The 26,642-nt window shown below is 39.0% G+C and overlaps 1 protein-coding gene and 1 non-coding gene across 4 annotated transcripts; one reads left to right on the top strand and one right to left on the bottom strand.

Moving 5' to 3' along the window:
- Positions 1-24,508, top strand: LOC108239095 (otoferlin). 3 transcript variants are annotated; one of them, XM_017421597.2, is made up of 43 exons: positions 1-229; positions 1,081-1,151; positions 2,847-2,973; positions 3,065-3,119; positions 3,203-3,334; positions 3,417-3,479; positions 3,573-3,657; positions 3,739-3,898; positions 4,808-4,994; positions 5,084-5,270; positions 5,397-5,620; positions 5,858-5,966; positions 6,053-6,230; positions 6,438-6,558; positions 8,651-8,751; positions 8,832-8,922; positions 9,007-9,123; positions 9,212-9,364; positions 9,473-9,662; positions 10,423-10,547; positions 10,636-10,770; positions 11,038-11,055; positions 13,167-13,328; positions 13,409-13,528; positions 13,631-13,792; positions 14,208-14,370; positions 14,526-14,599; positions 15,186-15,212; positions 15,307-15,438; positions 15,992-16,064; positions 16,890-17,008; positions 17,087-17,224; positions 17,881-18,012; positions 18,137-18,264; positions 18,357-18,527; positions 19,835-19,995; positions 20,148-20,290; positions 20,757-20,845; positions 20,998-21,096; positions 21,607-21,848; positions 21,972-22,150; positions 22,594-22,694; positions 23,362-24,508. In XM_017421597.2, the coding sequence occupies exons 2-43, from the start codon at positions 1,106-1,108 to the stop codon at positions 23,540-23,542; spliced, it is 5,400 nt and encodes a 1,799-aa protein (XP_017277086.1). In that variant the 5' UTR covers positions 1-229; positions 1,081-1,105; the 3' UTR covers positions 23,543-24,508. The 3 variants fall into 3 exon arrangements, with proteins under 3 accessions (XP_017277086.1, XP_017277088.1, XP_017277087.1); XM_017421599.2 differs by lacking the exon at positions 11,038-11,055 and having other exon boundaries at positions 10,636-10,767; XM_017421598.2 differs by lacking the exon at positions 11,038-11,055 and having other exon boundaries at positions 23,362-23,542.
- A 1,744-nt stretch (positions 24,509-26,252) lies between these two features.
- On the bottom strand, positions 26,253-26,325 carry trnaa-agc. The gene has a single exon. It is a non-coding gene; the product is annotated as a tRNA-Ala (tRNA).
- Positions 26,326-26,642: the final 317 nt, after the last annotated feature.

Here is a 26,642-nt window from a genome sequence, read left to right as displayed (position 1 = left end):
TCATGCACTATTCATCGACGGATCACATCGCTCCGGACCAACCTCAGACCGGGACAAACCCAATTCTTTTCTGTACACAACCTCTCTCTGTAGCCTTCTTCTGGGCGCTCTCTAAACGTCTAAAATGTTCATGTAGCGTCTGTTTTTGGTGAGAGCGTTGAAGGTCAGAGGGCAACCTTTTGGATCTACCTGGAGAAAAAGGAGATAAGAGAAACCTTTTTCTTGTATGGTACGTATCATCGGATTATTTTAATTCTGGAACAAATGAGCATTAAATAGAGATTAAATGGTATAAACTTTGACATTTTGGGCCTCAGTGGTCTGCAGGGTTTCTTTAAGGAGAGACTTTCTGATATTTATTTTTGTTACATTATTTCTTGCCTTTTGGGACATTTAAATATTCTCCTCTCTTGTCATCTGTAACTGCACCATGCTTGAAATATTCCAAACACCCTGAGAAACTTATATTTGTTTGGCAACAAGACAATAGATAAAAAAAGTAAAAAAAATAATAATTTCTTGTTTTTAATCATTCTGACATAATATAAAAAAACTGCAGGGCGCTCCTACAAGCTCCAATCTGAGTAATGACCACTTTATCATGTAAAAGAAGACTGTTTTACATTAAAACTGCGTAAACATTTGCAGAGCACTTTGCTGATTAATTCCTGCAGATGAAGTGTATTATTTTTCACAAAACACGTGAAATGGATCCTGTTCGGTTGTTGTATTAAGGCCAGACGAGTTGAATAATTGAAAGGCCCATTCAAAGGTGTGGTAGTGCACTGACACGTCTCCTAAAATGTTAGCAAATTAACTCTAGTTTAGCTCTGAATGACACTTTTTTGTCAAAACTGTTATTCAATAAATGTGCATTTGTCTTTTTTTCAGAACAGTTATTTTTTACCTTTGATTAAAAAAGGTGTCTTGGTAAAATTGACGGTCTGACTGGATGCATCCACAGAAAATTAAGCAAATATTAACAAGTTTGCTTGTTTTTCTTTGGTTGTTTTGGGAAAAAAAATCAGTAGTTGGTAAAACTGACTATATCAATGTTTTGTTTTTTTTTTTCCTCCACAGAGCACACAAAGAATCCTCCTGAACCATGAAGCGCAGTAAGCACCGTGGACACAAGGAGGACAGAAATGGAGGTACAGTTTTACATGGACTGTTGGGTTCAGCTGCATAAAACTCCAACCTCACTTTGTACGAATCCAAGCTCAGAAATAACGCCACCATTTTGTTGGATGAACTGCACAAGAAGTGTAAAGAAACACAAGATCAGAAGAAATGTTAGAGCTGCTCTCAGTGGCTCAATGTGGTCGCCATGGTAACCACACACCTGTGTCACTGTGACTGCTGAGTTAATGTGAGGCAGACAAAAACACACAGACTGAAAAGCAAGCCTCAAACAAACAGTCGTCAATTAATTTTTTTAATTTTTGGGGGCAGTTTATATCGGAGATATGACAAGTGAAGTGAAGTGAGATTTATTTATATAGCACTTTTCGGCAACAAGGCGATCTAAAGCGCTTTTCAACAGAAACAACAACAGAATCAAATACAGCAGGTACATAATCAAACAGAAAAAACACATCAGTCAAGTATAATCTAAATGAAATATAAGATAATCTAAATAAAATCACAAAAACCAGACATATCTGAGCTAAGACAGTCAAAATAGTAGCTAAAATAATCGAAATGAAATCATGATCAAATATAGAAATACAGAAGTAAAAACATCAAGTTAACAAGTTAAAAAGACCCTTCACTTCTAGTTTTGAAGAGAAATGTTTGAGAGAAAAAACAGATGACATTTATGGAAGCTTGTTTTTGCACTCTGCATTCTGGGGTGATTCAAGAGAAAATCACAAGTCCCGTAGCAGTGAGACACACACTGGGCGAAAGAAGACAAAACGCCTACATTTCGATGTTTAATTTGTATACTGTGTCTGCCAAAAAGTGAGGAGAATAGGTTTGCAAAAAATGTGTCAATTTTGAGCTAATTCAAAAGTTACAGACTGACATTCACTGAGAAAACAATGACAAACTAAACAAAATGTGTCATGCCAAAGTGCAGAGATTAGCTAATGTAGTTTTGACATCGGTATGGTGCTTTTGAGAAACAGTTGTTTTACAAACTTGAAAAACTTTGAATAAAAAAAAAAAACAAAAAACTGGCCCTTGTTTGTTTAGCTCTTTGTCTAAACTGGGTGAAGACTTCTGCCCTTTTTTCCATACGTCAGATAATAACTTTCTGACAGAACATCCCTTTAATAATGACCAGATTATCCCTTTAAGACCATTTTATGACAGATTGGCTGTTTTTAACTACAAAAGGCCCAAACCTTTTTTGCTTTTTGAATGATAAGCACAAAAATGGCTCTAAGTGTTACATTTTTCTAATTAAGCGCTGATCTCTAAATCAACTTTTATGCAAGCATTAGTGTTAGTTCACAGTCTGTACTTATGTTTATTATGCTAAATTATTGTTGGTGGGTTTTTTTGTCCAAGCATGCGACCTTTGCTACAAGAATCTTATCTTCTTAAGACGAAAATAAAAAAGTAAATATTTTTACAAAAATATCACTTTAAAAAGGTGCGATTGATGTTAACTATAAGTTGCTATACAAAAAAAAAACAACAACAACAACAGAGCAATCCTTTTACTCCGAATGTTTGTTTTGGCAGATGATGTGATGGTATATATGATAGCTTCAGGTAACACGATCTGTTTCAGTTCAAGGTGTGGCCTTTCAGTCCTTTTAACTAGCTTCAGCCCGCCCTCTGGGTTAAAATGTCTGCCCACTCCTGTTTTAGAACGTTGTCTTTTATATCACCTCCAGATGAACCGGCCATTTTGGAGACGCAGAACCTAGATCGTAACGGCATGTTATTGGGAGGAGGCCCAGACCCTGACACCATCTCTCTGGCCTCAGTCACGGCCGTCACCACAAATGTATCTAACAAAAGGCAAGCGTGATTCCTTGTGTCTTTGTTTCAAATGTTTAAATTGCTTTTGCGTTTATCTAAAGATGTGCACTGGGTCTGACTCTTTGTACAGATCAAAGCCAGACATCAAGATGGAGCCCAGCTCTGGAAGACCAGTGGATTACCAAGTAAAACAAAGTCACCATGCATAGACGGTACATGTGAGCGAGTCAGATTAGGTGATGTGATTCATTTCGCCCTATATTTTCAGGTCAGTGTGACAGTGATTGAAGCCAGACAGCTGGTGGGACTGAACATGGATCCAATGGTCTGTGTGGAGATTGGGGATGATAAAAAGTACACCTCCATGAAGGAATCGACTAACTGTCCTTACTACAATGAAGTAAGTTAGTCATTCCAGCTAATTTTACCTGAAAATACAAAGTTTACAAATGACAAATGGTGCAAACTTTTATCTTCTCCAGTATTTCGTGTTTGACTTCCACATTCCTCCAGATGTGATGTTCGACAAAATCCTGAAAGTGTCTGTAAGTCATTTTTACCCAACCAATTTAAAGACCGGTTGAGGTAATGGTGCAGTTTTATTTATTCAGTCGTTTATTTGCTACACCTACATTTAGGTAATCCACTCCAAAAACCTTCTGCGCAGTGGAACGCTGGTTGGGTCTTTTAAGATGGATGTTGGCACGATCTACTCCCAGCCAGGTAAACGGTCAGCAAATCTCAACATTCCTGTCAGTTTAAATGGAGCGCTGTGATACATCAGGGGATTTTTTTTTCTTACAGAACATCAGTTTTACCATAAATGGGCCCTGTTGTCCGACCCGGAAGACATCACAGCGGGATGTAAAGGTTATGTTAAATGTGACGTTGCAGTCGTGGCTAAAGGGGACACGATCAAAACTCCACACAAGGCCAATGAGTCTGATGAAGATGACATAGAGGGGTAAATCAAACTTTCTTGGACACTTAGTGGAAGTTTCCATTTATAGCTATTATGGAAAAGTTTAAATACAGAGAGAAAAAAATAATAATTTTCTGTAAAAATGCAGTGTGAATGCTGAGTACTGTAGAGCTTTGCTGAAATTTGCTAAATAAGCTGGAGTAAAACACTAACTAAAAGCTAAAAGAAGAAAAATGCTTGCTAATAGCCAAAGTAGCAAAATGCTATTTAAAAATAGTGTGTGGCAAAATGTTAGCTAAAACTTGAAAGTAGCAAAACACTAGTTACAAATAAAAAACTAGCTAAAAGTATCAAAAAGCTAGCTTGAAGCTAAAACTATCAAAAGGCTAGCTAAGAACTAAATTAGCAGAACTGTACCTAAAAGCTTAAAGTAGTAAAAGGTTATCTAAAAGATAAAGTAGCAAAACGTTATTTAAAAGTAGCCGTATAGTAGCTACAAGCTAATCATAGCAGAGGGGTAGCTAAAAATAGCAAAAAAGTGAGCTAAAGGCTAAAAGAAGTGAAAGGCTAGCTAGAAGCTAAAAGTAGCAGAACAGTAGCTAAAAGCTAAAAGTTGCAAAACGATAGCTAAAGCTAAAAGTTGTAAAAAGTCTAACTAAAAGCTACAAGAAATAGAATTATACCCAAAATTGAAGGTATCCTAATGTATTTATATGGGGAAAATATTAGTAAATATGATTAAATGTTCTGAAGTGTAGAATTTACAAAATGCAAAAGTCAAAGCACCAAACTCCTGAACGACGAGAATGTTTTGATATATGAACGTCTAAAATAGCACAAAGTATGCAGAAGTAGCTAGATTGCGGTTTTATGGAAAAACATAATAAAAACAGGGAAACAATAACGTGAGTGCCTGAATGCAAAGTTCACACAAATATTTTTCTGTGTCAGCAATTTGTTGCTACCGGACGGGGTTCCTTCAGAGCGACAGTGGGCTCGTTATTACCTGAAGCTCTACAGAGCGGAGGGGCTCCCCCGAATGAACACCAGCCTCATGGCCAATGTCAAAAAGGCCTTCATTGGAGAAAATAAGGACCTGGTTGATCCTTATGTCCAAGTACATTTTGCTGGGCAGAAGGTGAGTGCAGAGATCGCATGCAATTCTCGTCTTCTCTGTTTACACAAGTCAGGATTAAAGTATTAAAAGACTTTCATGGGTCATTTCAGGGGAAAACATCCATTCAAAAGAGCTGCTATGAGCCCATCTGGAACGAGCAAATCGTTTTTACAGAGATGTTTCCACCACTGTGTAAACGCATGAAGATCCAGATCCGTGACTCCGATAAAGTGAATGATGTTGCTATAGGAACGCACTTCTTAGATCTCAAGAAGCTCTCCAATGATGGGGACAAAGGTGATTCATCCGTCATCCTACAAACATTGTGTGACTTATATCAAAGCTAGAATGGATCTCTTACAGAATAGGACCGTTCCGTCTTCCAAACTTAGATGCACATCCTTTATAATCTTTATTTCTCAGGCTTCCTTCCCACTCTGGGACCAGCCTGGGTGAACATGTACGGCTCCACTCGTACCTACACCCTGATGGACGAGTACCAGGAGTTAAACGAGGGGCTCGGTGAAGGCGTGTCCTTCAGGGCCCGTTTGCTCATCAGCCTGGGTGTAGAGATCCTGGACCCCTCCTCGCCCGAGATAACCAGCTCCACGGAGGTGCAGGTGGAGGGAGTGCCCAACATCTCAGAGGTGGGTCCCTGCTGCATGGGCAGCCATGCAGAGAGAGTCAATTGTTCCCACTGCTGACAGGTCATTGTGCTGCGATTAATATGAATTATTGATGGAACATATTTAGCCCTCTTGATGCATTATTGATAGCTGTTTGCGCTGAGCTGTGGCAACCCTAATAGTGTATAATAAATATCTGTGGCTTTTTTAAGCTTTTTTTCTGACGACAACAAAAAATGTCTGTGTTCTTTTCAACAGAGCGCTACAGGGAAGGTTGAGGAATTTTTCCTCTTTGGGTCTTTCCTGGAGGCCACAATGATTGACAGGAAGATTGGCGACAAGCCGATCAGCTTTGAGGTCACCATAGGTATTTTATTATCAGTTTAAACAGAAAGCGATGAGAAGTTCAACAAAAAGTCCCAATGTAATTGGTTACCACACTGTGGCTTTCAGGGTACTATGGAAATGAGAATGATGGCGTTATCCAAACAAAAACAAAGGGGAAGAAGGGTGATGGTGATGAAGAGGAAACTGAATTGATCCATAACTCCAGTGAGGAGGAAATGGACGATGATGGCGACCTGACTTCAGTGGCAACATCTCCCCCCATGAAACCTGTCATCACAGACGGGTCAGAGCAATACCAGCCGCCATTAACCCAATAAAATGCTGACATCACAAGATGAACTGATTTAGCTACTCTTTTTAGTGTTTAATTTGTACAAATTAACATGGAAGTAATTGAAAAGTGTTACACAGATTCATTATATTGTACATACCACATTTAATCAGCTCACGTTGTAATTAAAAACTGTAAAATTGTTGTTTTAAATCCCAGAAACTACTTCCATCTGCCTTATTTTGAGAGGAAGCCGTGCATTTACATCAAGAGCTGGTGGCAGGATCAGAGGAGAAGGCTCTACAACGCCAACATCATCGACAATGTCGCTGATAAACTGGCAAGTTGTGATCTTCATGAACAGCTAAGTGTGGCCAAGGGACTGTCTATATTTGCATTCCTTTAAGTGAGATTGAATGTGTTGTTTATGTGGCCAGCAGTAAATTTAACTCTTTATAACCACTAACTGCAAGAAAGATTTAGTTGCATAGTTTTCAGAGGGATTAAGGCGTTATCTAACTATGCTATTTGGAGATGTATCGATTTTGCAGTTCACTGGTTATTTGAGGTAATCTGGATTTTTTTTGCTTTGCTTTGAATTCTTCTTATCACAGTTTTTTTTAAGTAGTCTGCACAGAAACGTGCATATTCAGCCATGTTTCTTATTATTGGTCTGAAAAAATATTTCACTGCAATCACCTTTTTTAATTACACTGCCTTGCAGTAGCATTCATCCCTCTTGATAATTGTTATATTTTGTTGCCCTAAAATGTGGAATTTATTTTAATTTGATTGAAAGCAATAATTCTCTAAAAAAAAGATACTTCATAATAATGAAATTAAATAGAAAAAAGACCATAAACCACTATGAACAGCTAAGTGTGGCCAAGGGACTGTTTATATTTGCTAAAACTGAGTTGAAGCGGAACACTAGTTAAACTTCAAAAGTAGCAAAATGCAGACTCAAAGCTGATAGTAACAAAACAGTAGCTGGAAGCTAAAAGCAGCAAACGGTTAGCTAAAAGCTAAAAGTAGAAAAACACTAGGTCAAGGTTAGCTAAAACCTAATGCAGCAAAGAGTAGCTAAAGCCAAAAAGTTGTAATGCTAGCTAGAAGCCTGAAGTAGCAGAATGGTAGCTAAAAACTAGAAACAGGATAGGAAGGCAAAGATTTGCTGGAAAATCTGAAACTAAGATGTTATAGCAGAACACTAGCTAAAAGCTAAAAGAAGCAAAATGCTAGCATAAATCTTAAAGTAGTAAAATGCTACCTAAAAAAACTAGTAGTAGCACAACGGCAGATAGAAGCTAAAAGTATCAAAATGCTAGCTGAAAGTGACAAAATACTTGCCAAAAGCGGCAACAAGTTAGCTGAAAACTAAAAGCAGCAAAAGGCTAACTGAAATCATCAAATGCCTAATGAATGCTATAAGAAACAAAATACTAGCTAAATTCCAAAAGTGTCAAAATGCTAGCTAAAAACTAATAGTAGCAAAAGGGTCGCTAGAAGCTGAAAGTAGCAAAACACTAGCTAAAAGCAGCAAAAGAGTAGCCAAAAGTTGCAAAATACTAGTTAAAATATAAAAGATTTTTTAAAAGCAAAAGTGGTAAAAGGCTAGCTAAAAGCTAAAGCAGCCAAAAGAAACAGCTAAAACCAAAAAGTTGCAAAAGGCTAGCTAAAATTTTCACAACACTAGCTAAAAGCTAATACTAACAAAAGGCTATGCAATTGCTAAAAAATAACCTGAGCCATTAACAACAGCTTTGTAGCAACAGCTACAAGAAGCCAAATGGTAGCTAAAAACTAAAATTAGCTCAAGAAGACCAATTTTCTGTAAGATCTGAAACTGAGTTGTTAAAACCTTTGTAAGCAGAACGCAAACTAAAATAAGCTAAACACTAGCTAAAAGTAGTAAAATCTCTCTAAAACTAGTAAAACACAGTTAAAGGTTAACTTAAAGCTAAAATTATAAAATGTTTAGCTAAAAGTATCAAAAGTCTAGCTAAAAGCTAAGACTAAAAGCCTGGTAGCTAAATGCTAAAAGTAGCAGAACAGTAGCTAAAAGTTAAAAGCAGCCAAAGGCTAGCTGAAAGAAGCATTAGTTAAAAAATAAAGCAATCATGCTGAAGCAGATTTTAAGGAGAAAATATTTTTTGAAGGGGTTGAGGAGATAGTATTTCTATGAGGAAAATATTTATAAATCAAGGTAAATATTTTTAAAAAGCATACATAGTTACAAAAACTAAAAGTCATATAACTCATCTCCTAAATGAGTATTTTAATATAAAAATGGCTAAAATTCCAAAAAGTATGCAGTAGTTTGCAAAAATTTAAAAAACATACAAAAAACAAAAGACAAGCAAGAAAATGGTGTGAGTGTGTAATCAGCTCCCACACAGGAATGAGTAAAGCTGAGCTGCACTCGTTTGTAGGAGGATGGGCTGAACGACGTGCATGAGATCATCAAAACGGAGAAGTCCTACCCTGAACGCAGACTCCGAGGGGTTCTGGAGGAGCTCAGCCAAGGATGCAGGTGTGTTACAAACCAAGAGCAGGAAAAGCATAAGGTCCGACTGATTCCTTCAAATTCTGAACAAGCTCTTACTCTTTCAGTCAGTTTCTTTCATTGGCGAACAAGGACCAGAATCAGTCTGGCAGAACCAAACTCGACAGGGAGAGACTGAAGCTGTGCTTGTCAGAAGTGGTAGGTTGGCTAGAGATTCACTTCTCCTGCTTTTTAATTAGGTTTATTCTGTATGACTACATGTGTAGACCTCTCTGTTTTTAGGAGGCCATAGGTCAACAAGCTAAAGCCATGAGGTCGCAGGTGAAGAAGAGCACAGTGAGGGATAAACTCAAACTGGCTCAGAACTTCCTCTCAAAGCTGCGCTTCCTGGCTGATGAAGTAAGACCTCCAGCTTATAGGCCAAATTGCAAAATGTTTATATGTTTGCGCTCGGTGTGTCTGATAAACAGCTCGTTTGGTCTCCCAGCCTCAGCACAGTGTTCCTGATGTTTTCATATGGATGATTAGTAACGGGAAGCGCATCGCTTACGCACGCGTTCCTTCCAAAGACATCCTTTACTCCAGCATCGATGAGGAGAAGGGAAAAGACTGTGGCAAAGTCAAAACCATCTTCCTCAGGGTGAGTTTGAATTAAATATGAGCAAATAATCCAGCTGTAGTTTACTGTAATTCATTTTGACTCGTATTGCTCTGACGCCCCTCTTTTTTTTTTTTTTGTCAAATAAAGATTCCTGGGAAAAAAGGTTTTGGACCTGCTGGATGGACCGTCCAGTCCAAAATAGAGATTTATCTGTGGTTGGGTCTGAACAGGCAGCGCAAAGATTACCTGAGCGGCCTGCCCAATGGATTTGAGGAGAACAAGTTGTCCAAAGGGCCCGGCCTGCCATGCTCACCTCCCATCAGCCTCACCTACATGAGTAAGACCGTTCACTGGTTCGGGATTTCTTGCTTACTTATTTAAAATTTAAAACCTTTTTAAACACTAGCATCAATTGAATTTAAGTCAAACCAGCTGCTGTTAGCACTCTGAGTGTGTATTAGAAATAACCCTCAGCTACTACCAACTTCTAGTTTAATACCTGTAAAACTGACTGAATTATAGCTATAGTTGTGTTCAGCTGTGGCGGCCATTTTGAATCAAGTTAACTCCAAACAATAAGCAGTTGTAGATGTACACTTTCTGAACGCTTTATTAAAGTGTTAAATGGACTGTACTTACATAGCACCTTTCTATCCAATCAGGATATTTAAAGTACTTTACAACACAATCTGCCCTCATTTACCCATCCACACAGCACTCCATCTCTACAAAGCTAATCTGAATAAATCATTCTGTAGAGTCTAACAGTGCCTTTAGATCACATTCACACACTGATGGGGCACATCAGAGTCAATCAGGGGTTCAGTGTCTTGCTCAGGGACACTTCAATATGTGGCACACTTGTGGAATCGAACCTCCAGCTGTCTCGTTGGAGGACAGCTGCACTAACCACTGATCCACAGCCGCTCCGTTCATGGACTCATAAAATATTTTGCTAACAGACAGGCAAACACACAGAGACACAGGTTTACATAATTGCCCATCTTTCATGGTGACAATAAGCAAAGCACCTGCTGACATTTCATACACTTCTCTTCTACGGCATCTATGTTCTGTGTGTTAATGTTTGTGTTCAGTGAAACAGATCTTCCAATTGAGGGTCCACATGTACCAGGCCCGCAGCCTGTTTGCTGCAGACAGCACGGGTCTGTCGGATCCTTTTGCACGAGTTTTCTTCTCGACTCAAAGCCAGGTCACCGAGGTAAGCGGTCCTTTCATAAAAAACACCTTTCCTGGGGCAGGTTCTGGCTCTTAAATGCTTTGTGTGTGTGTGTGTGTTTTTTGTGCAGGTGCTATCTGAGACTCTGTGCCCCACGTGGGACCAGCTGCTGGTGTTTGAGAACGTGGAGCTGTTCGGAGAGGCCAGCGAGCTGAGAGACGACCCTCCCATCATTGTCATTGAAATATATGATCAAGACACAGTGGTGAGGGATGCTTTCAAACAGAACAACTCTATGTTTCTGTTTTCGTTTTTTTGTTTTTATTCACAGGAGCGAGAGCTCCACCTTCAAACAGTTCACATTTCTGAATACTGACATCATGTTCCTTCATCTTTTAACTTGAAATGTATTGCTTTGTCTGTGTCTGTGTCACATTGATTTCTATTTGAAAGAATGTGTTTGCTGACTGACAATTTTATATTTGCTCCTGACAAAAACCCCATTGTTTTGGATGACCCTGTGGATAAGTAGAGTGTGGATTGCCTTGATGTACGGTAGCAGAACTGTAACGTGTGCAGAGCAGATTGTATGGAAAGGCATGCAAGAGGAATAAGACATGTCCATAGGGACGAACAAAAGGACTTTTTATGAAAACCTTATCCCTGTTGCATTCCTTTAAGTGAGATTGAATGTGTTGTTTATGTGGCCAGCAGTAAATTTAACTCTTTATAACCACTAACTGCAAAAAAGATTTAGTTGCATAGTTTTCAGAGGGATTAAGGCGTTATCTAACTATGCTATTTGGAGATGTATCGATTTTGCAGTTCACTGGTTATTTGAGGTAATCTGGATTTTTTTTGCTTTGCTTTGAATTCTTCTTATAACAATTTTTTTAAAAGTAGTCTGCACAGAAACATGTGCATATTCAGCCATGTTTCTTATTATTCGTCTGAAAAAATATTTCACTGCAATCACCTTTTTTAATTACACTTCCTTGCAATAGCATTCATCCCTCTTGATAATTGTTATATTTTGTTGCCCTGAAATGTGGAATTTATTTTAATTTGATTGAAAGCAATAATTCTCTAAAAAAAAGATACTTCATAATAATGAAATTAAATAGAAAAAAAAGACCATAAACCTCTGCAAACACAATAGGGTCATTAAAATTTTTTTTGTTGTTGTTGTTTTTTTGACAAACCCTAAATTCCATCAAAATCTGGTCATTAGTTTTTAAGTAATCTTGCAAACAAACAGACGGACACTAAAGAAAACAAACTTCTTGGAGGAGATAAAAATGTGTGTAAATACACTATACTGCCAAAAGTATTCACTCACCCATCCAAATCATTGAATTCAGGCGTTCCAATCAATCTCATGGCCACAGGTGGATAAAATCAAACACCTAGGCGTGCAGACTGCTTCTACAAATATTTTTGAAAGAATGGGTCGCTCTCAGGAGCTCAGTGAATTCCAGAGTGGTACTGTGATAGTATGCTAACTGTGGAATAAGTCCAGTCATAAAATTTCCTCACTATTAAATATTCCACAGTCAGCTGCTAGTGGTTTTATAATAAAGTGGAAATGATTGGGAACGACAGCAACTCAGCCATGAAGTGGAAGGCCACGTAAAATCACAGAGTGGGCTCAGAGGATGCTGAGGTACACAGCGGACAGAGGTCACCAACAATCTGTGGAGTCAACAGCTACAGACCTCTAAACTTCATGTGGCCTTCAGATTAGCTCAGGAACAGTTTGAAGAGAGCTTCATGGAATGGGTTTCCATGGCTGAGCAGCTGCATGCAAGCTATACATCACCAAGAGCAAAGCGCCGGATGCAGTAGTGTAAAACACGCCGACTCTAGAGCAGTGGAGACGTGTCCTCTGGAGAGACAAATCTGGGTTACCAGGAGAACGGTTCTTGTCTGACTGCATTGAATCAAGTGTAAAGTTTGGTGGTAGTGGGGATTATGGTGTGGGGTTGTTTTTCAGGAGTTGGTCTTGGCCGCTTAGTTTCAATGGAAAAAAAAAAATCTATATCCCAGAACCCTGAACATCTCACGGTCAATAAATCTGTTAGAAGGAAATAAAAAAATTATGCATTCAGAGTAAACCTTCCAAGAGAGGATCGCCCCCCAGAACGCACAGAGTAGGTAAGGAGAGGTTTAATCAGAGGCCAGAGGTAATGCACAATTTTTCAGAATAATTTTAACAAGTTATTACCTCCCAAGTTGGTTGAGGCAGATGGCTGCCAATACTGAGCCTGGTTCTGCTGGAGGTTTCTTTCTATTAAAAGGGAGTTTTTCCTTTCCACTGTCACAAATGTGCTGCTTAATGCTTTAAGTGCCCTGAGGTGACTTTTATTGTGAATTGGTGCTAAATAAATAAACTGAATTGAATTCATTGAACTCCATTAATCTAAAATAGAACTTCTGGTGGAATTATTACTTATAAACAAATTGAAATTCAATTCGTTCTAGGTTTTAGGGCAACAAAATAGAAAGATTACAAAGAGGGATGAATATTTTGCAACCCACTGTACTTTTTAAATATATATATGATATTCCCAACGAAATGCTTTGTTTATTTGGTCGCGAAAGAGCTTTTCCTAAAATATTCAGTCTAGATTTCATGATTAATTGTGTGTAATTTGCTTCCAGGGGAAAGCCGACTTCATGGGTAGAACCTTTGCTAAGCCTATAGTTAAGATGGCCGATGAGCACTACGGCCCCCCGCGCTTCCCTCCCCAGCTGGAGTACTATCAGATCTATCGTGGGAACTGTGCTGCTGGAGAAATGCTAGCAGCCTTTGAGCTGCTTCAGGTTAGCTCCTCACTGCATCACCGCCATGCTCCTGTGAGTTTACGCTTCCCGTGGTTTTACATCAAGGTGTCGTCTCTTAGATCGGCCCTAATGGAAAAGCAGACCTTCCCCCCATCGATGGACCCACAGACATGGACCGCGGCCCGATCCTGCCTGTACCACTAGGGATCAGACCAGTTCTCAGCAAGTACAGGATTGAGGTGAAAACATCCAAATGGTTCACACAGTCTCAATAATTCTTACCAATGTGTTTGAGGAAACATCAACACAAGTAAAACCAGGGATAATTCCTTTTTTTTCAGGTTTTGTTCTGGGGCTTGAGGGACTTGAAGCGAGTGAATCTTGCCCAGGTGGATCGGCCCCGTGTGGACATTGAATGTGCAGGAAAAGGAGTGCAATCTGCCCTCATTCAAAACTACAAGAAGAACCCCAACTTCAGCACTCTGGTCAAGTGGTTTGAAGTGGTACGGTGTTGTCTCCTGTTGTCCTCAGCTAAGGCACAATTTGAAAATCTGGGTCTGAGTTTGTACCCATTTTGGTCAAACCTTAAGAAAGGTTATGTGTGCTATCTGGCATAATCTGTTAGCGCATAAATGTATTGTGAATAACTCAGTTACTACCATGACAAATTTGAGTTTAGCGTCTGTAAACATCACTGAGGTATGTCCATTTTTGTTTAGCCTAAAGTCAATTAGCCATGGGAACCGTCTTCCATTGGGTTGATTTCAAAAGTGAATTAGCTGCAGATGTACAATCCAGTGATTCATGAGATATTTTACTAACAGACTGACACCTGAACATACGCAGGCATACACAGACGGGCAAAAACATCATCGCTCCCCTTTGCCTTTCATCAACAAATCTAATTATATGTGCCAGGATTTGCCCGAGAACGAGCTGCTTCACCCGCCGCTGAACATTCGAGTGGTGGACTGCAGAGCTTTTGGCCGCTACACTTTGGTTGGCAACAATGCTGTGACCAGCCTGAGGAAATTCATCTACAGGGGGACGGACAAGGAGGCCAACAACTGGTCCACTACAGGTAAAAGCTAAAACCCAGGGTCATAGTACAGTCAGCTTTATTAACGCTTTGGACAAAGTACAGTAATGCGAATGGAAAGACAAGTTGCAGTGATGTGATTCCCATAATGATTTTCATGGTAAAAATTGTACATTTATATAATCTGTGTCTTTCAGAGGAAATTATTGTTGTCAGCATGGAAGCTGAACCTGCCTTTAAGAAGATGGAAACCGTGGTCAAACTTGATTCTGTAGGTTTCACCAGATGAACTTTTAGATTTAAAGCAGTTAAACACAAACCTACGGGTCAGCTGCATTTACACATTAAAAAAACAGAAATTTAATTCTATTTTGTCAGAGATTTAGCCTGATATCATCCTCTGTTGAGAAATGACAGCAATGTAGCTGCTTGGTTAAACTTTGAACATACCAGTTTGTGCAATTTCAAGCAGTATTGTCACACGTTGCAAGTTCTCAGATGATCTGTTAATATATGTTGTGAAAGACACTCAGCTACAAACAGACCAAATTTTATCTCCATAGCTGTAAAATTCACTGAGGTACAGCCGTTTTTGTGTTTTCTAAGGTCAGCTCGCTGTGGAAGACATCTTGAATTGGGTTGACCCTAAAGTTGAACAGTTGTAGATGTCCATCTATTGATAACTTTCTGAAAGTTTCATTTAGTGATTCAGGATTCATTTTGCTAATAACCCAGACAAATGACCACCAACACCACACTAAAAAAACAGTATTGCTTTTTCACCTTCATTCATTCATTCGTTCAGTCAAATGGTGTCTTCTGATTTTATTTTGTTCAATCTGCTGTTCCTCCCCAAGGGCTCCGAAGCTGTGGTCAAGGTTGAGGTACGTTTTTGATCATTCATTTCATGCTGTGGTAATTTGTCTCAACACTAACTTAATAATAAGATGCTATATACACTGAATACAACAAAAACAGGATGATGACAAGGATGAGAAGGGTAAAAAGAAGAAGAGGAAGAAGGGCGATGAACCTGAAGAAGAGGAACTGGATGAGAGCATGTTGGACTGGTGGTCCAAATATTTTGCATCCATTGAAACTTTGACTGAAGTGAGTACCATTGTTCCTCATTTGATATGCTATTTTCAAAACCTTCCATGTTTTGCATAAAGGTCCCCACGGGTGATGTGATTAATTCGATGAGTACCCTTTAGAAGCTGTATTTTCTGTGAAAATTAAATGAATGATAGGTGATGCTGACTTTGCTGAAACTGAGCTGTTAAAATTAAAATGAGCAGATCATGGGCTAAAATTAAGCAGAAGAGTAGCCAAAAGCTAAATGTTACTGAACGGTAGCTGATAGTTAAAAGTAGCTTAAGAAGGCAACAAAAGAGACAATGTGCTGAAGCAGATTTCAGAGAGGACAATGTTTTTGAAGGAACTGTAGAGATTTCATTGTATTTCTATATGAGGAATTTTAGTTGCAATAGTGGTAAATATTTCGAAAAGTATTAAAATTACAAAAAGCAAAAGTCATACCACCCACCACCACCACCCAAAAAAACCCCAAACAAACAAACAAAAAAAACCCCCACTACAAACAGGAAAACAGTAGTGTGAATGCTGAGTCACCATTCACACAGTCACACCTCTACTCTTTCAGGCTCTCAAGGCCCAAGAAGCAGCTCTCTCAGATACGGAGGAAAGAGACGACATGGACATTGCAGATCGGGGAGGTAAAACCAATGTAGAGCTTAAAAAAAGGCCAAACATTCCTTAAAGAAATGCATATCGCCCACAATCTAAAATGCCAGACTTTTAGTCTAAGATTGTCTTGTGTTGAGAAATTATGGAGTTGTAGCTGTTTTGGTGAACCTTGAAAATAAGGTTGTGTGCAATCTCATGTGATATCACAAAATGTCAATATCTGTAAATTTGATAGTTACAGCCATTTTTACTTTGGCTAATGCTGATTAGCTGTTGTGGCTATCTTTAATTGGATCAGCTCCAAAAGTAAATCATTTATAGATGTTCAACCAATGATAACGATCTGAACATGTCATTAAAATTCAAGTTCATGAGATATTTTACCAACATTCAGACAGTTTGTGTTTAACAGTTAATGCTAAAGTTTTAGGAAAAGATCCCATGCAATGAGTAGCACTCGGAGTCTTATTATTAGTACGGTACTCATTGATTTTTGGAGTCAGCCCAATTCAAGATGGATGCCACAGCCAACTGATATTATAAGACAAAAATAGATATAACCCAATTTTACAGATCTTCTAATTTTAAATTACTGTACGTCCTGTAGGATCAATAGTGTCCACTGTACAATGCATGCAAATCTGGATTTATTTACAAGATTTGACTTTCAGGATTAATACCCAGTCAGATTATTTGTTTGTTTTTCAGATGGGAAAATTTCTGAAGTAGTTTTGCTGTTTGCGATTATAGCTGGCATCTCTGATGCACCATTAATCCTCACGCTCCGCTGCTTGCCTCCGTCTCCGTTTCCCCTGTCCCCTCTGTCCTCACTGTCCTCACTGCTCTCTCCTCAGACATCAAGCCTGAAGACTCTCCTGTAAAAGGCTCCAAGAAAGGAAAAGGAAAGAAGGACAAGAAGAAGCTGCCGCTCGAGCCGTTTGGAAAGAAAAAGCCCAAGCTGGATGAGCTGAAGGTGCAGAGTGGCTGAACATGTCGGTTTTATCCAGGTGGATGTGTAATCTTAAAAAATGTTCTGGTGTGTTCAAACTAGGTGTATCCAAAAGAGCTGGAAAGTGAGTTCGATGGATTCGAAGACTGGCTGCACACTTTTAACTTGTTCAGAGGAAAGGGAGGTGATGATGATGACCAAAACGTGACAGATGAGGACAGGATTGTTGGGAAGTTTAAAGTAAGAAACTATCTTTATGCAGATTAATTTAATGTTTAGGAAGCAGGAAACAATCATTTACCAGCTACAGTTCCTTGATAAAGGATTCCTACCCCTTGAACATTTCCACATTTTACCACATTATAACCACAAAGTAGCCTTTTTACTACCTTTAGCTTTTAGATAGCCTTTAAGTACTTCTAGCCTTTAGCTAACCTTTTTCTGCTTTTAGCTATTGTATTATTACTTTTAGCTGCCAGTATGCTCCATTTAGCTTTTAGCTAAAGATTGTTACATTAACCTTTTTAGCTACTGTTCTGCTGTTTTGGTTTTAACAACTTAATTTCAGGGTCTTCTGCATTTCAGTCTGTAGATATGGAAAGTTGGTAGAGACAAACTCCAAAAGGACCGGCAACAAAAAGTGGTTCCACACTTTTTAGATTTTTAACTGTAAAAAATATTAAAACCCTTGTACCTTTTCCCCTTGCCTACTTTGTGTTAATCTGTCACATAAAGTCCCAGTAAAATACTTTGAAGCTTGTGATTGTATCATGACAAAAAGTGGAAAAGTTCACGAGGCATGAATACGTTTTTAAGGCTCTATACGTAAGGATTTTCTTCAGTAATATGACTTCCTGGTATTTTTGCCATGTTTACATTTGTTTGTTTCATTTTAGGGATCACTGTGTGTGTACAAAGTGTCAGATGATATGTCCAGAGACACAAACTTCGACTCCAACATGGGAATGTTTCAGAACATTCCCAGCAACGATCCCATCAACGTTATTGTCCGCATTTATGTCATCAGGGTAAACTTTGTGCTCTGAACTTTATAGTATTAGGATGCAATGAGTCATTTAGAAAGAAGTCCTGTTTACAGTGACTTTTAGTGTGATTATACTAAAGTGATGGGGGTTTTTTTTCTTTAAAAAGGCTACAGATCTGCATCCAGCAGACATAAATGGGAAAGCTGACCCCTACATCGCAATCAAACTGGGAAAAACAGAGATCAAAGATAAAGAGAACTACATTTCAAAACAGCTGAACCCTTTGTTTGGCAAGTAAGTGACAAAAATCCTCCAGTTATCGATAAAATATCATTTTGCACATTTTCAGTTCGTTATGACTCAAAGCACGTTTCTCATCTTGTCAGATCATTTGACGTGGAGGCCACATTCCCAATGGACTCCACTCTGACTGTGTCCATTTATGACTGGGACCTGGTGGGCACCGACGACCTGATAGGAGAAACCAGGCTGGACCTGGAAAACCGCTTCTACAGCAAACACAGAGCTACGTGTGGCATTGCATGCAACTATGCCATGTAAGTATCAAAGCCTGAGCCCCTCTTAGTGGAAAAACTGCATACAAAACAGTAGCTGAAAGCTAAAATGAGCAGAACAGTGGCTAAAAGTTTAAAATAATGGAAGATTTTAAAAAGCCAAAATGTTTCAAGGATTTGAAGAGTTCTCCATTTATATCAATTAGAAAAATATGTAAATAAAAGTAAATAATTCGTAAAGTGTAAAAGGTACAACACCCAAAAGTCATAGTAATGTTGTGATCAAGCTGCACATTTTCATATATCAATGGTTAAAAGTATACTGAAGTAGTTAAGGTCCAAAAAATGTACAGGAAAACAATAGTCTGAATGCTGCCTCAGCATAAACACAATTAACAAAAAACCTGCAATAAAAAAAAAAAAAAAATACATGGAAGTCAAAAGAATTTTGGCTAAACTCAGCCCTCTTTGCAGCTCTCGAGCTCAGACAGACTTCACAGTAGAAACATTTTTCAAAGTTTAATCGGGTCACAGAAAGTTGGACTTTACATGACTGAACTGACCCTATAATATCTTTTACAGTTTTTACACAGTTACGGTTTAATTTTAATGGTTTTTACAGCTTTTTCCACAGAATGTTAACTGACAGCTGCTGACGTCACACATTAACTTCTGAGCTGTCTAAAATAATCTAATCTTTTTACTCCCACAACTCATTTTGGCACCTGTACAAATTATACATCAAAACCATGAATTTTTCGTCTCCTATCACTCATTGTGTCTGTCACTGATGTAAGATTTATGGTTTTCTCTCAAAATCCCCCAGAATGCAAGAGAGTGCACACTCAAGTTTCCATAGATTTATTTATATTTTAGCTCAAATGATCATCTTCAAAACAGGAAGTGAAGGGTATGTTTAACTTGTCATATCTCCAAGATAAAACACTGTAGGAAGATAAAAACTCATATGTAACCATTAGACCCTTCCGCTGAGATGTAATTTTAAAATTTGGCACAGTGAATGTTTGTTTGAGGCTTATTTTTCAGTTTGCGTTGTTGTCTGCCTCTCATTAACCAGGCAGTCAGCGAGTGACAGACACAGGTGTGTGGTTACCATGGTGATCATTATGAGCCACTGTCAGCAGCTTCAACATTTTTTTTATCTTGGTTCTCTTTACTCCTCTGATGCAGTTCAAACATCAAATTTTAAATTTTTGTCTCATCTTAGATTATTACCAAGTTAGGTTTTGGGCAGCAGCTGCACTGTCAGCGTCCAACATTTCCTCAAAACGTATTTTTATTATGATTCTATTTTATTTAACTGTACTCCATCTGTGTTCACTCTGCAGCCACGGTTACAATGTGTGGAGAGACCCAATGAAACCCACTCACATCTTGGCTAAGTTGTGTAAAGATGGCAAACTCGATGGACCTCACTACGGCCCGGGAGGAAGAGTGAAGGTGGAGAACCGAGTCTTCATGGCACCAACTGAGATAGAGGACGAAAACGGTAGGTTTTTTTGTTTTTTTTTTACTAGTCCATAAACCTAACTACCTAAAATGTAAGAGTACTGTTGTATCTGTCCCGGAGCAAACTCGTTTTTTAAATAATTTAAAGAGCTCTTAAAGAGAAATGGCCCAACGTTGACGCATGTTTGTCAGGTTTGAAGAAGCAGACCGATGAACATCTTGCTCTGACTGTGCTGAGGCACTGGGAGGATATCCCACGGATCGGCTGCAAACTGGTCCCAGAGCACGTGGAGACCAGACCTCTGCTTCACCCCGACAAACCAGGGATCGAACAAGTAGGCTGATGTCCTTCTGACAGATTTGTCAGCATTCACACATCTACTTCCTCGTTCTTTGTGCCATTTAACTATTCGTACTGTGTGTTCAAAATTGTTTACCAGGTGCTATGACTTTTGGTTTTTGTAACTTTTATACCTTTAAAAAAAATCTCAGAAGAAATGTTCGTACATTGAGATCTTTTCAATTCCTTAAAAAAAACATTGTTTTCTTTGAAATCTGCTTCATTACAGTGGCTTTTTTATGCTACATTTAGCTACAGTTTTGCTAATTGTAACTTTTAGCTTGTGTTATGCTACTCTGTTTTGTGTTCTGGTTGTTTTAACTTTCACAGCTTAGTTTCAGCTTCTTCAACAAATGTCAGCAGGCCTTCAGCACTCGGTGCTCACAGAAAACACACATTCCTCCGAGTTTCTGTTTGCATCCTGAAAGACGATGTTTCCTTCTGTTTTCGGCTGCGTTTAGGGACGAATCGAGTTGTGGGTGGATATGTTTCCCAAAGACATGACTGCCCCTGGTCCTGCACTTGACATCTCACCAAGAAAACCAAAGAAGTATGGATCAAAGTTTTTTATAGCCGGAATATAAAATGGTCGATTCAGAATAATAGATAAGCTGATAAAATAAAATAAAATGTTGTGCCTGTCACCATGGGTAATAATGCAGATTTATTCATTTATGTCTTAACATTTGTGCCTCTGTGCAGGTTTGAACTGAGGGTCATCATCTGGAACACCGACGAGGTCGTTTTAGAAGATGATGATATCTTCACCGGAGAGAAGTCAAGTGACATATTCGTGCGAGGGTAACTTTGTGCTTTTGATGTTTTTGGCGTGTTTTCTCTTTATTACAATTTTCTTCTTTTTCAGGATGAAATTACAGCGCAAAAATATCCAAAAAGATTTCCATCTTAGTTTCACTCAAAGGACAAGAAAACAACCAATTCATCGTTTAAATTACAGACCTAGCATTCTCTGAAGGAACAGAGTTTTAAACTGAGATAATCTTATCTTGAGAAATGACAACTAATTAGCTTTGGCGGCCATCTTGAATCGGGTTGACTGCAAAAGTTAAACAGCTGCAGATAAATATCCAGTGATTACTTTCAGAGAGTTTGATTAAAATTGATGTTGCTGTTCGTGAGATTTTCTTTGCAAACGGGCAAACTGGTTGAGTTTAAGAGTTAATGTTGTCCATGGGATATTTTGCTAACAGTACAGACAAACAAACACACAGACAAAATCAGCATCGCCCACCTGTCAGCAATCTTGAGAAAAAATTGTGAATCTATTCACTTTTTGTTTCCTGTGACCAGTTGGTTGAAAGGACAGCAGGAGGACAAACAGGACACTGACGTCCACTACCACTCCATCACCGGAGAGGGCAACTTCAACTGGCGCTTTATCTACCCCTTCGACTACCTCATGGCCGAGGAGAAGATTGTCATCTCAAAGAAAGAGTCCATGTTTGCCTGGGATGAAACCGAGTACAAGATTCCTCCTCGACTTAATCTGCAAGTGTGGGACGCCGATCACTTCTCGGCCGATGATTTCCTGGGTACTGTATGCCGACGCTGAATTCGTTTTATATCCAACATGCTCGGTTAGATGGAGAGGTTTGGATCCTAGATCAATGGCTTCCGTTGATCGGCGTGTCTCTCAACGAAATGTGTCTTGATAGGTGCGATTGAACTGGACCTGAATCGTTTCCCACGTGGCGCAAAGACCCCCAAGCAGTGCACCATCGAAATGGTGACAAACGAAGCGGAGATGCCCATGGTCTCCATCTTCAAACAGAAGAGGATCAAAGGCTGGTGGCCCTTTGTGGCCAGAAATGAGGACGACGAGTTTGAGCTGACGGTGGGTCAAATTAAAGGCCTAGCATTCCCTAAAGGAACGACTGCCGCTTTTCATGCCAGAGTGTTAGACTAAAATGCTTTTATGATGAGAAGGCTCAGAGGTATAGTTGTTTTGGTCAAATCTGGTAAATGATCTAGGCTAGGGCAGATTAGCTGTGGTGGCCATCTTGAATTGGGTTGACTCCAAACTGTTAATCAATTGTAGATGTTCATCCAAGGATTTCTTTCTGACCGTTTCATTAAAATGCATCTTGAGATATTTTGCAAATAAATGCTACACAGACACGGGCCCTTTCATTATCACCCTTTCGCCTTCTTATTAGTTTCCCTAGATCATGCAGCTACATTGATCCTTTCCTTGGTTGAGATATTTACTGAGAGCTGCATTCAAGCTTCAGTCTACTCTACCATGATGACAAATTAAGTGTTTTTATGTCCGTACAGGGTAAAGTGGAAGCTGAGCTGCACCTTCTGACAGGAGAGGAGGCTGAGAAAAGCCCAGCTGGTGAGGGACGGAACGAACCAGAACCTCTGGAGAAACCCAAGTATGAAAGATGTGATCATACCGTATCTTTATAATGTTGTTAAGTAGCATATTGTATAATTTAAACCTTTAAATGGATGGTCTGGTCATTTTGGAGGGATGTTCTGTCAAATACCTAGTACCTTATTAGTTGTGACATCAGTCATGCAGAAAGAGGAAAAAGTCTTCATCCAGGCTAGGCTAATGGCTAGCCAAACGAGGGCCCTTTTGTTGTTGTTTTCAGGCTTATAAAACAACTCTTTCCCAAAAAATGACATACCGGTGTGAGAGAATGGAACATTAGCTAATATTAAACAAAAAGTACAGCGAGGAGAAAACTTGCTGTTGCAAGGGTCGCATTATATCTTCAAATTCAACCATTTTAACCAGACAAATCACTGCCCGTCCCTAATAAATTTGCATAGTACGACGGACCTTTGGTTTAGAAAACATAGTGTCATGAAAAAGTGTAGAAATGTAATAGTAACACTACACTGATAAGCATGAATAACAATAACAAAGGGGCCCTTGTTCGCCATGAGCCTAGACTCCGTGCTCTATGACTGATGTCACAGCTGATAAGGTACTGACTATTTGACAGAACAGTTGACCACACCGACCCTTTAATGTATTAGAAGACGATGAACATGTGTCTGATTGTTTGGTTTATCGTCTCTGTTCTCCAACAGCCGCCCAGATGTTGCCCTCCTCTGGTTCCTCATCCCCCTCAAAGCTGCGAAACACCTGGTGTGCGACCAGTACAGGTGGCTGACCATCAAGATTGTCACAGCTCTTCTGCTGCTGGCCATCTTGGGTCTGTTCCTCTACAACATGCCCGGCTACATGGTGAAGAAAATGCTGGGAGCCTGAGAACAAAGCCAGGGACGGATTTATTTTGGGTTTCATTTTTGGGTGTGCCGTACGCAACGACTTCTCTCTTTTTTTTTTGTTTTTTTTGTCCATTTTACTGTGTTTCATAAAACTGTTTTTAATTTGTAAAACATGCATTAACAACAGTTCATCTTAACAATAGAAGTGATTACTTGCTTTGAGTGTTTCCATTACTGGTTATTATTTGTACAAATCTCATATTGCTATTGTTGCTGCTTTAATTAGATAGTCTTTCTTGTTTCGTTGAAAGGTTTTTCTTGTTTGCATTAAATCTGTTAAGTCTTTACTTTCTTTTTTAAATAATTATTATCACCCACTGCTGAATATCTGTCAGTCAACTTTGCGGATATTGAGCTAAAATTTGGTGTGGTAGTGGCTGAGCATCATCACCAACACATACTCCAAGCTCAACAAATTGCACAATGTTTTTGCTAAAAACTTTGGCGTTAACTGCTGGCATCAACCCTCTTTGTTAGCAAAACATTTCATGAACTACTGGACATTTTCAGGCTGTAATTAACGAATGTACATCTACAACTCATTAGCATTTGGAGTTACTCCAGTTCAGGATGACCCCCACAGGTAATTTACATTAGCTAACACAAAAAGTCCGTTTTACAGCTATTGAGCTAAAAAGTAGTGTGGTAGTAGCTGAGACTGATCCTCACAATATCACATGAGATGGTGCAGAACGTCACTAAAATGGTTCGTCCAAAACAACTATAACTTTGTCCCTTCTCAACATAAAATGATCTTAGTCTAAAGCTCTGGCACAAAAAGTGGCTTGGCCTTTGATTATGATATTTATTTACAATAATCAATAATTTCTTGACAATGAAGTGAGGTTGTTTAGCATAAGTTGACTTGTGTTTTGTTTTTTTTTCCCTCGTCTCTTTCTCTATGTATGAGATGTCAAATTTGTGAATAAAATTACCTGTGGACCAATCAGGTTTCTTCTGGATATTTCCTTTATATTTAGAAATGTTAATCACGTCAGTGTTACATCAATATTATTTATAGATGCTCTGCGTAGTTTTATCTGTTATTTTAGTTTGATTCAACAAATAACAGCATTTCTTGACCTTTTACTGTAAAATATATCAAGCCATGACAACCTCAGGAAGTTGCATTGGTTTTAATGTAAGTGTTTGGGTCATTGTATAAAAGTGCTTCACAAAGTTCTGACCCACTGATAACAGTGCCACAGATTTGCAACTCCCAGAGTTGCTGGTTGAAGTGTAGAAAAGTGCAGCTGTGCAATTAAATGTTAATCTCATTAAAAGATATTAAAGATTCTAGCTTATTTTATGAAAATCATACTGAAGTCCATTCCTGTAGTATAGATGATTAGGGTTAATTTTGTTTTGTTGAAACGATCTTTATTGGGTTTCTATTCTTGTGAATGATGTGAAGGGTGCTATAGGGAATGTTTTTCCTTCTGGTGACAGTGGGTTTCAGGGACGGCTGGTATCAGTGGGCCAAAAGGGCTATGCCCCTGGTGTTTACAATAAAAATGTTAAAATACCTAATAAACACAAATTAAAAATATTGTATCACATTTTGTGAAATTTACAACAAAACTGGTGCCAAACAGTCTCGATTAAACCCCAGTGTCTTTCCAAAGGGCTAACTTTTCACAGCCCCGATCATTTAATGTCTTTCATGGTACAGAATGATTGACAGCTGTTTTGTCCCGCCCCCTCAGTTTGCTGCTCATTAGTTTAGCCCAAGGCCTCCGGATTCAGCCAATCAGGATGGACGAACAATCATGGGCCTCGAGATTGAGGGTATGTGGGCGTGGCTTGTCGTAGACTGAGTGCAATGGCGGACAAGATTAACATTAACGAGGTGGATTATTTTTTATTATTAGTTTATATTTTATTTCTCACTCGTTTTCTTTCATGTCTTTGGGGAAAGACAGATGTGAAGAGGTTGAGGGTGGATGGACCAAAGGATATTTAAAGTTTTTCTGTGACCTGGTTTCAAGGAAATGACTGGCTAACTGCAGGCGTAGCTAACGAACCTTTAACGAGGTGGTTATTAATCTTTTTACATCCCAGAAAAGTCGTCGGAGTGAGCTTCTCTTTAAAAAAAGGTAAGCCTCATTTTAAAAAAAGGAGTTTTAAGGAGTTTGGTGCAGTGTTATTAAAGCTGTTTGACTGGAAAAAATATCTGAAATAATTGTAGTTAACTCTTAATGCAGGGGAATTAAGTTTTGTATGCTTGGTTTTTGGAGGTGGTTTGTTTTAAGGTTGTCTTTGTGCTGGAAAAAGGACTTAATGTCAATTTATAGCAGGTTTTCTTTATTTCAAATTGGATGCTTCTGTTGTTGGAATCCAAACTGCAGCGTTTTATTATATATCTGTTAGCTCACCCTACAAATATTTAGGAATAAAATGACGACAGTTCACGCTGCACGTGTTATCTGTGACTGGCGGTACTGTGCTGCCATCTGTTGGTTGTATGTAGTAATAACACCCCGATGCGGTGAATTGAAGTATACAAAAACTTGAAAAATGTTTACAAAAATAAGACAACAGTCTTCTGTGAAGCTGTTTGTCAATGCGGAAGAGGTTTGGGCTGTTCTCCTTCACTTCCTTCGGTCCAGTGGACACTAAATTCCAGAAAAATGAAAATAAAACGCCTCAACCTTAAACTTACACTCTGGTTAGTAAGCTAAAGGTGTTTCTGGAGGATGCGGGCATCGATCCCGCTACCTCTCGCATGCTAAGCGAGCGCTCTACCATTTGAGCTAATCCCCCGTTGTGTACGTCACACTATGCAGTCGTTTTTTTAATCGTGACGTGACCACTTTGTTGTGATGGCGTTTTAGGGTTTAAATAGACGTGCAATTCCTACATTCTAGTGATGGGTCTGACGACACTGAAACCTCGGCGCATGTGCCGAGGAAAACGAGGCGAAGCCCCGTGTCGGTGCGCGTATCTCTTTAATGAAAACCACGTGACCAATACAGTTCCTGTGTCGTTTGGTTGTGAACGCGCCAAATTGTATTTATAAACAGAAAATGTATCGACACGTTTGTGGGTTTTGTTGGATGGAGATAGTTTGTGTTGTTTGC

The sequence above is a fragment of the Kryptolebias marmoratus genome, linkage group LG10, assembly GCF_001649575.2.
Source record: "Kryptolebias marmoratus isolate JLee-2015 linkage group LG10, ASM164957v2, whole genome shotgun sequence".
In the NCBI taxonomy this organism is placed as follows: domain Eukaryota; kingdom Metazoa; phylum Chordata; class Actinopteri; order Cyprinodontiformes; family Rivulidae; genus Kryptolebias; species Kryptolebias marmoratus.
Note: the sequence above shows the minus strand (reverse complement) of the source record. Positions and strands in the feature narration are given on the sequence as shown.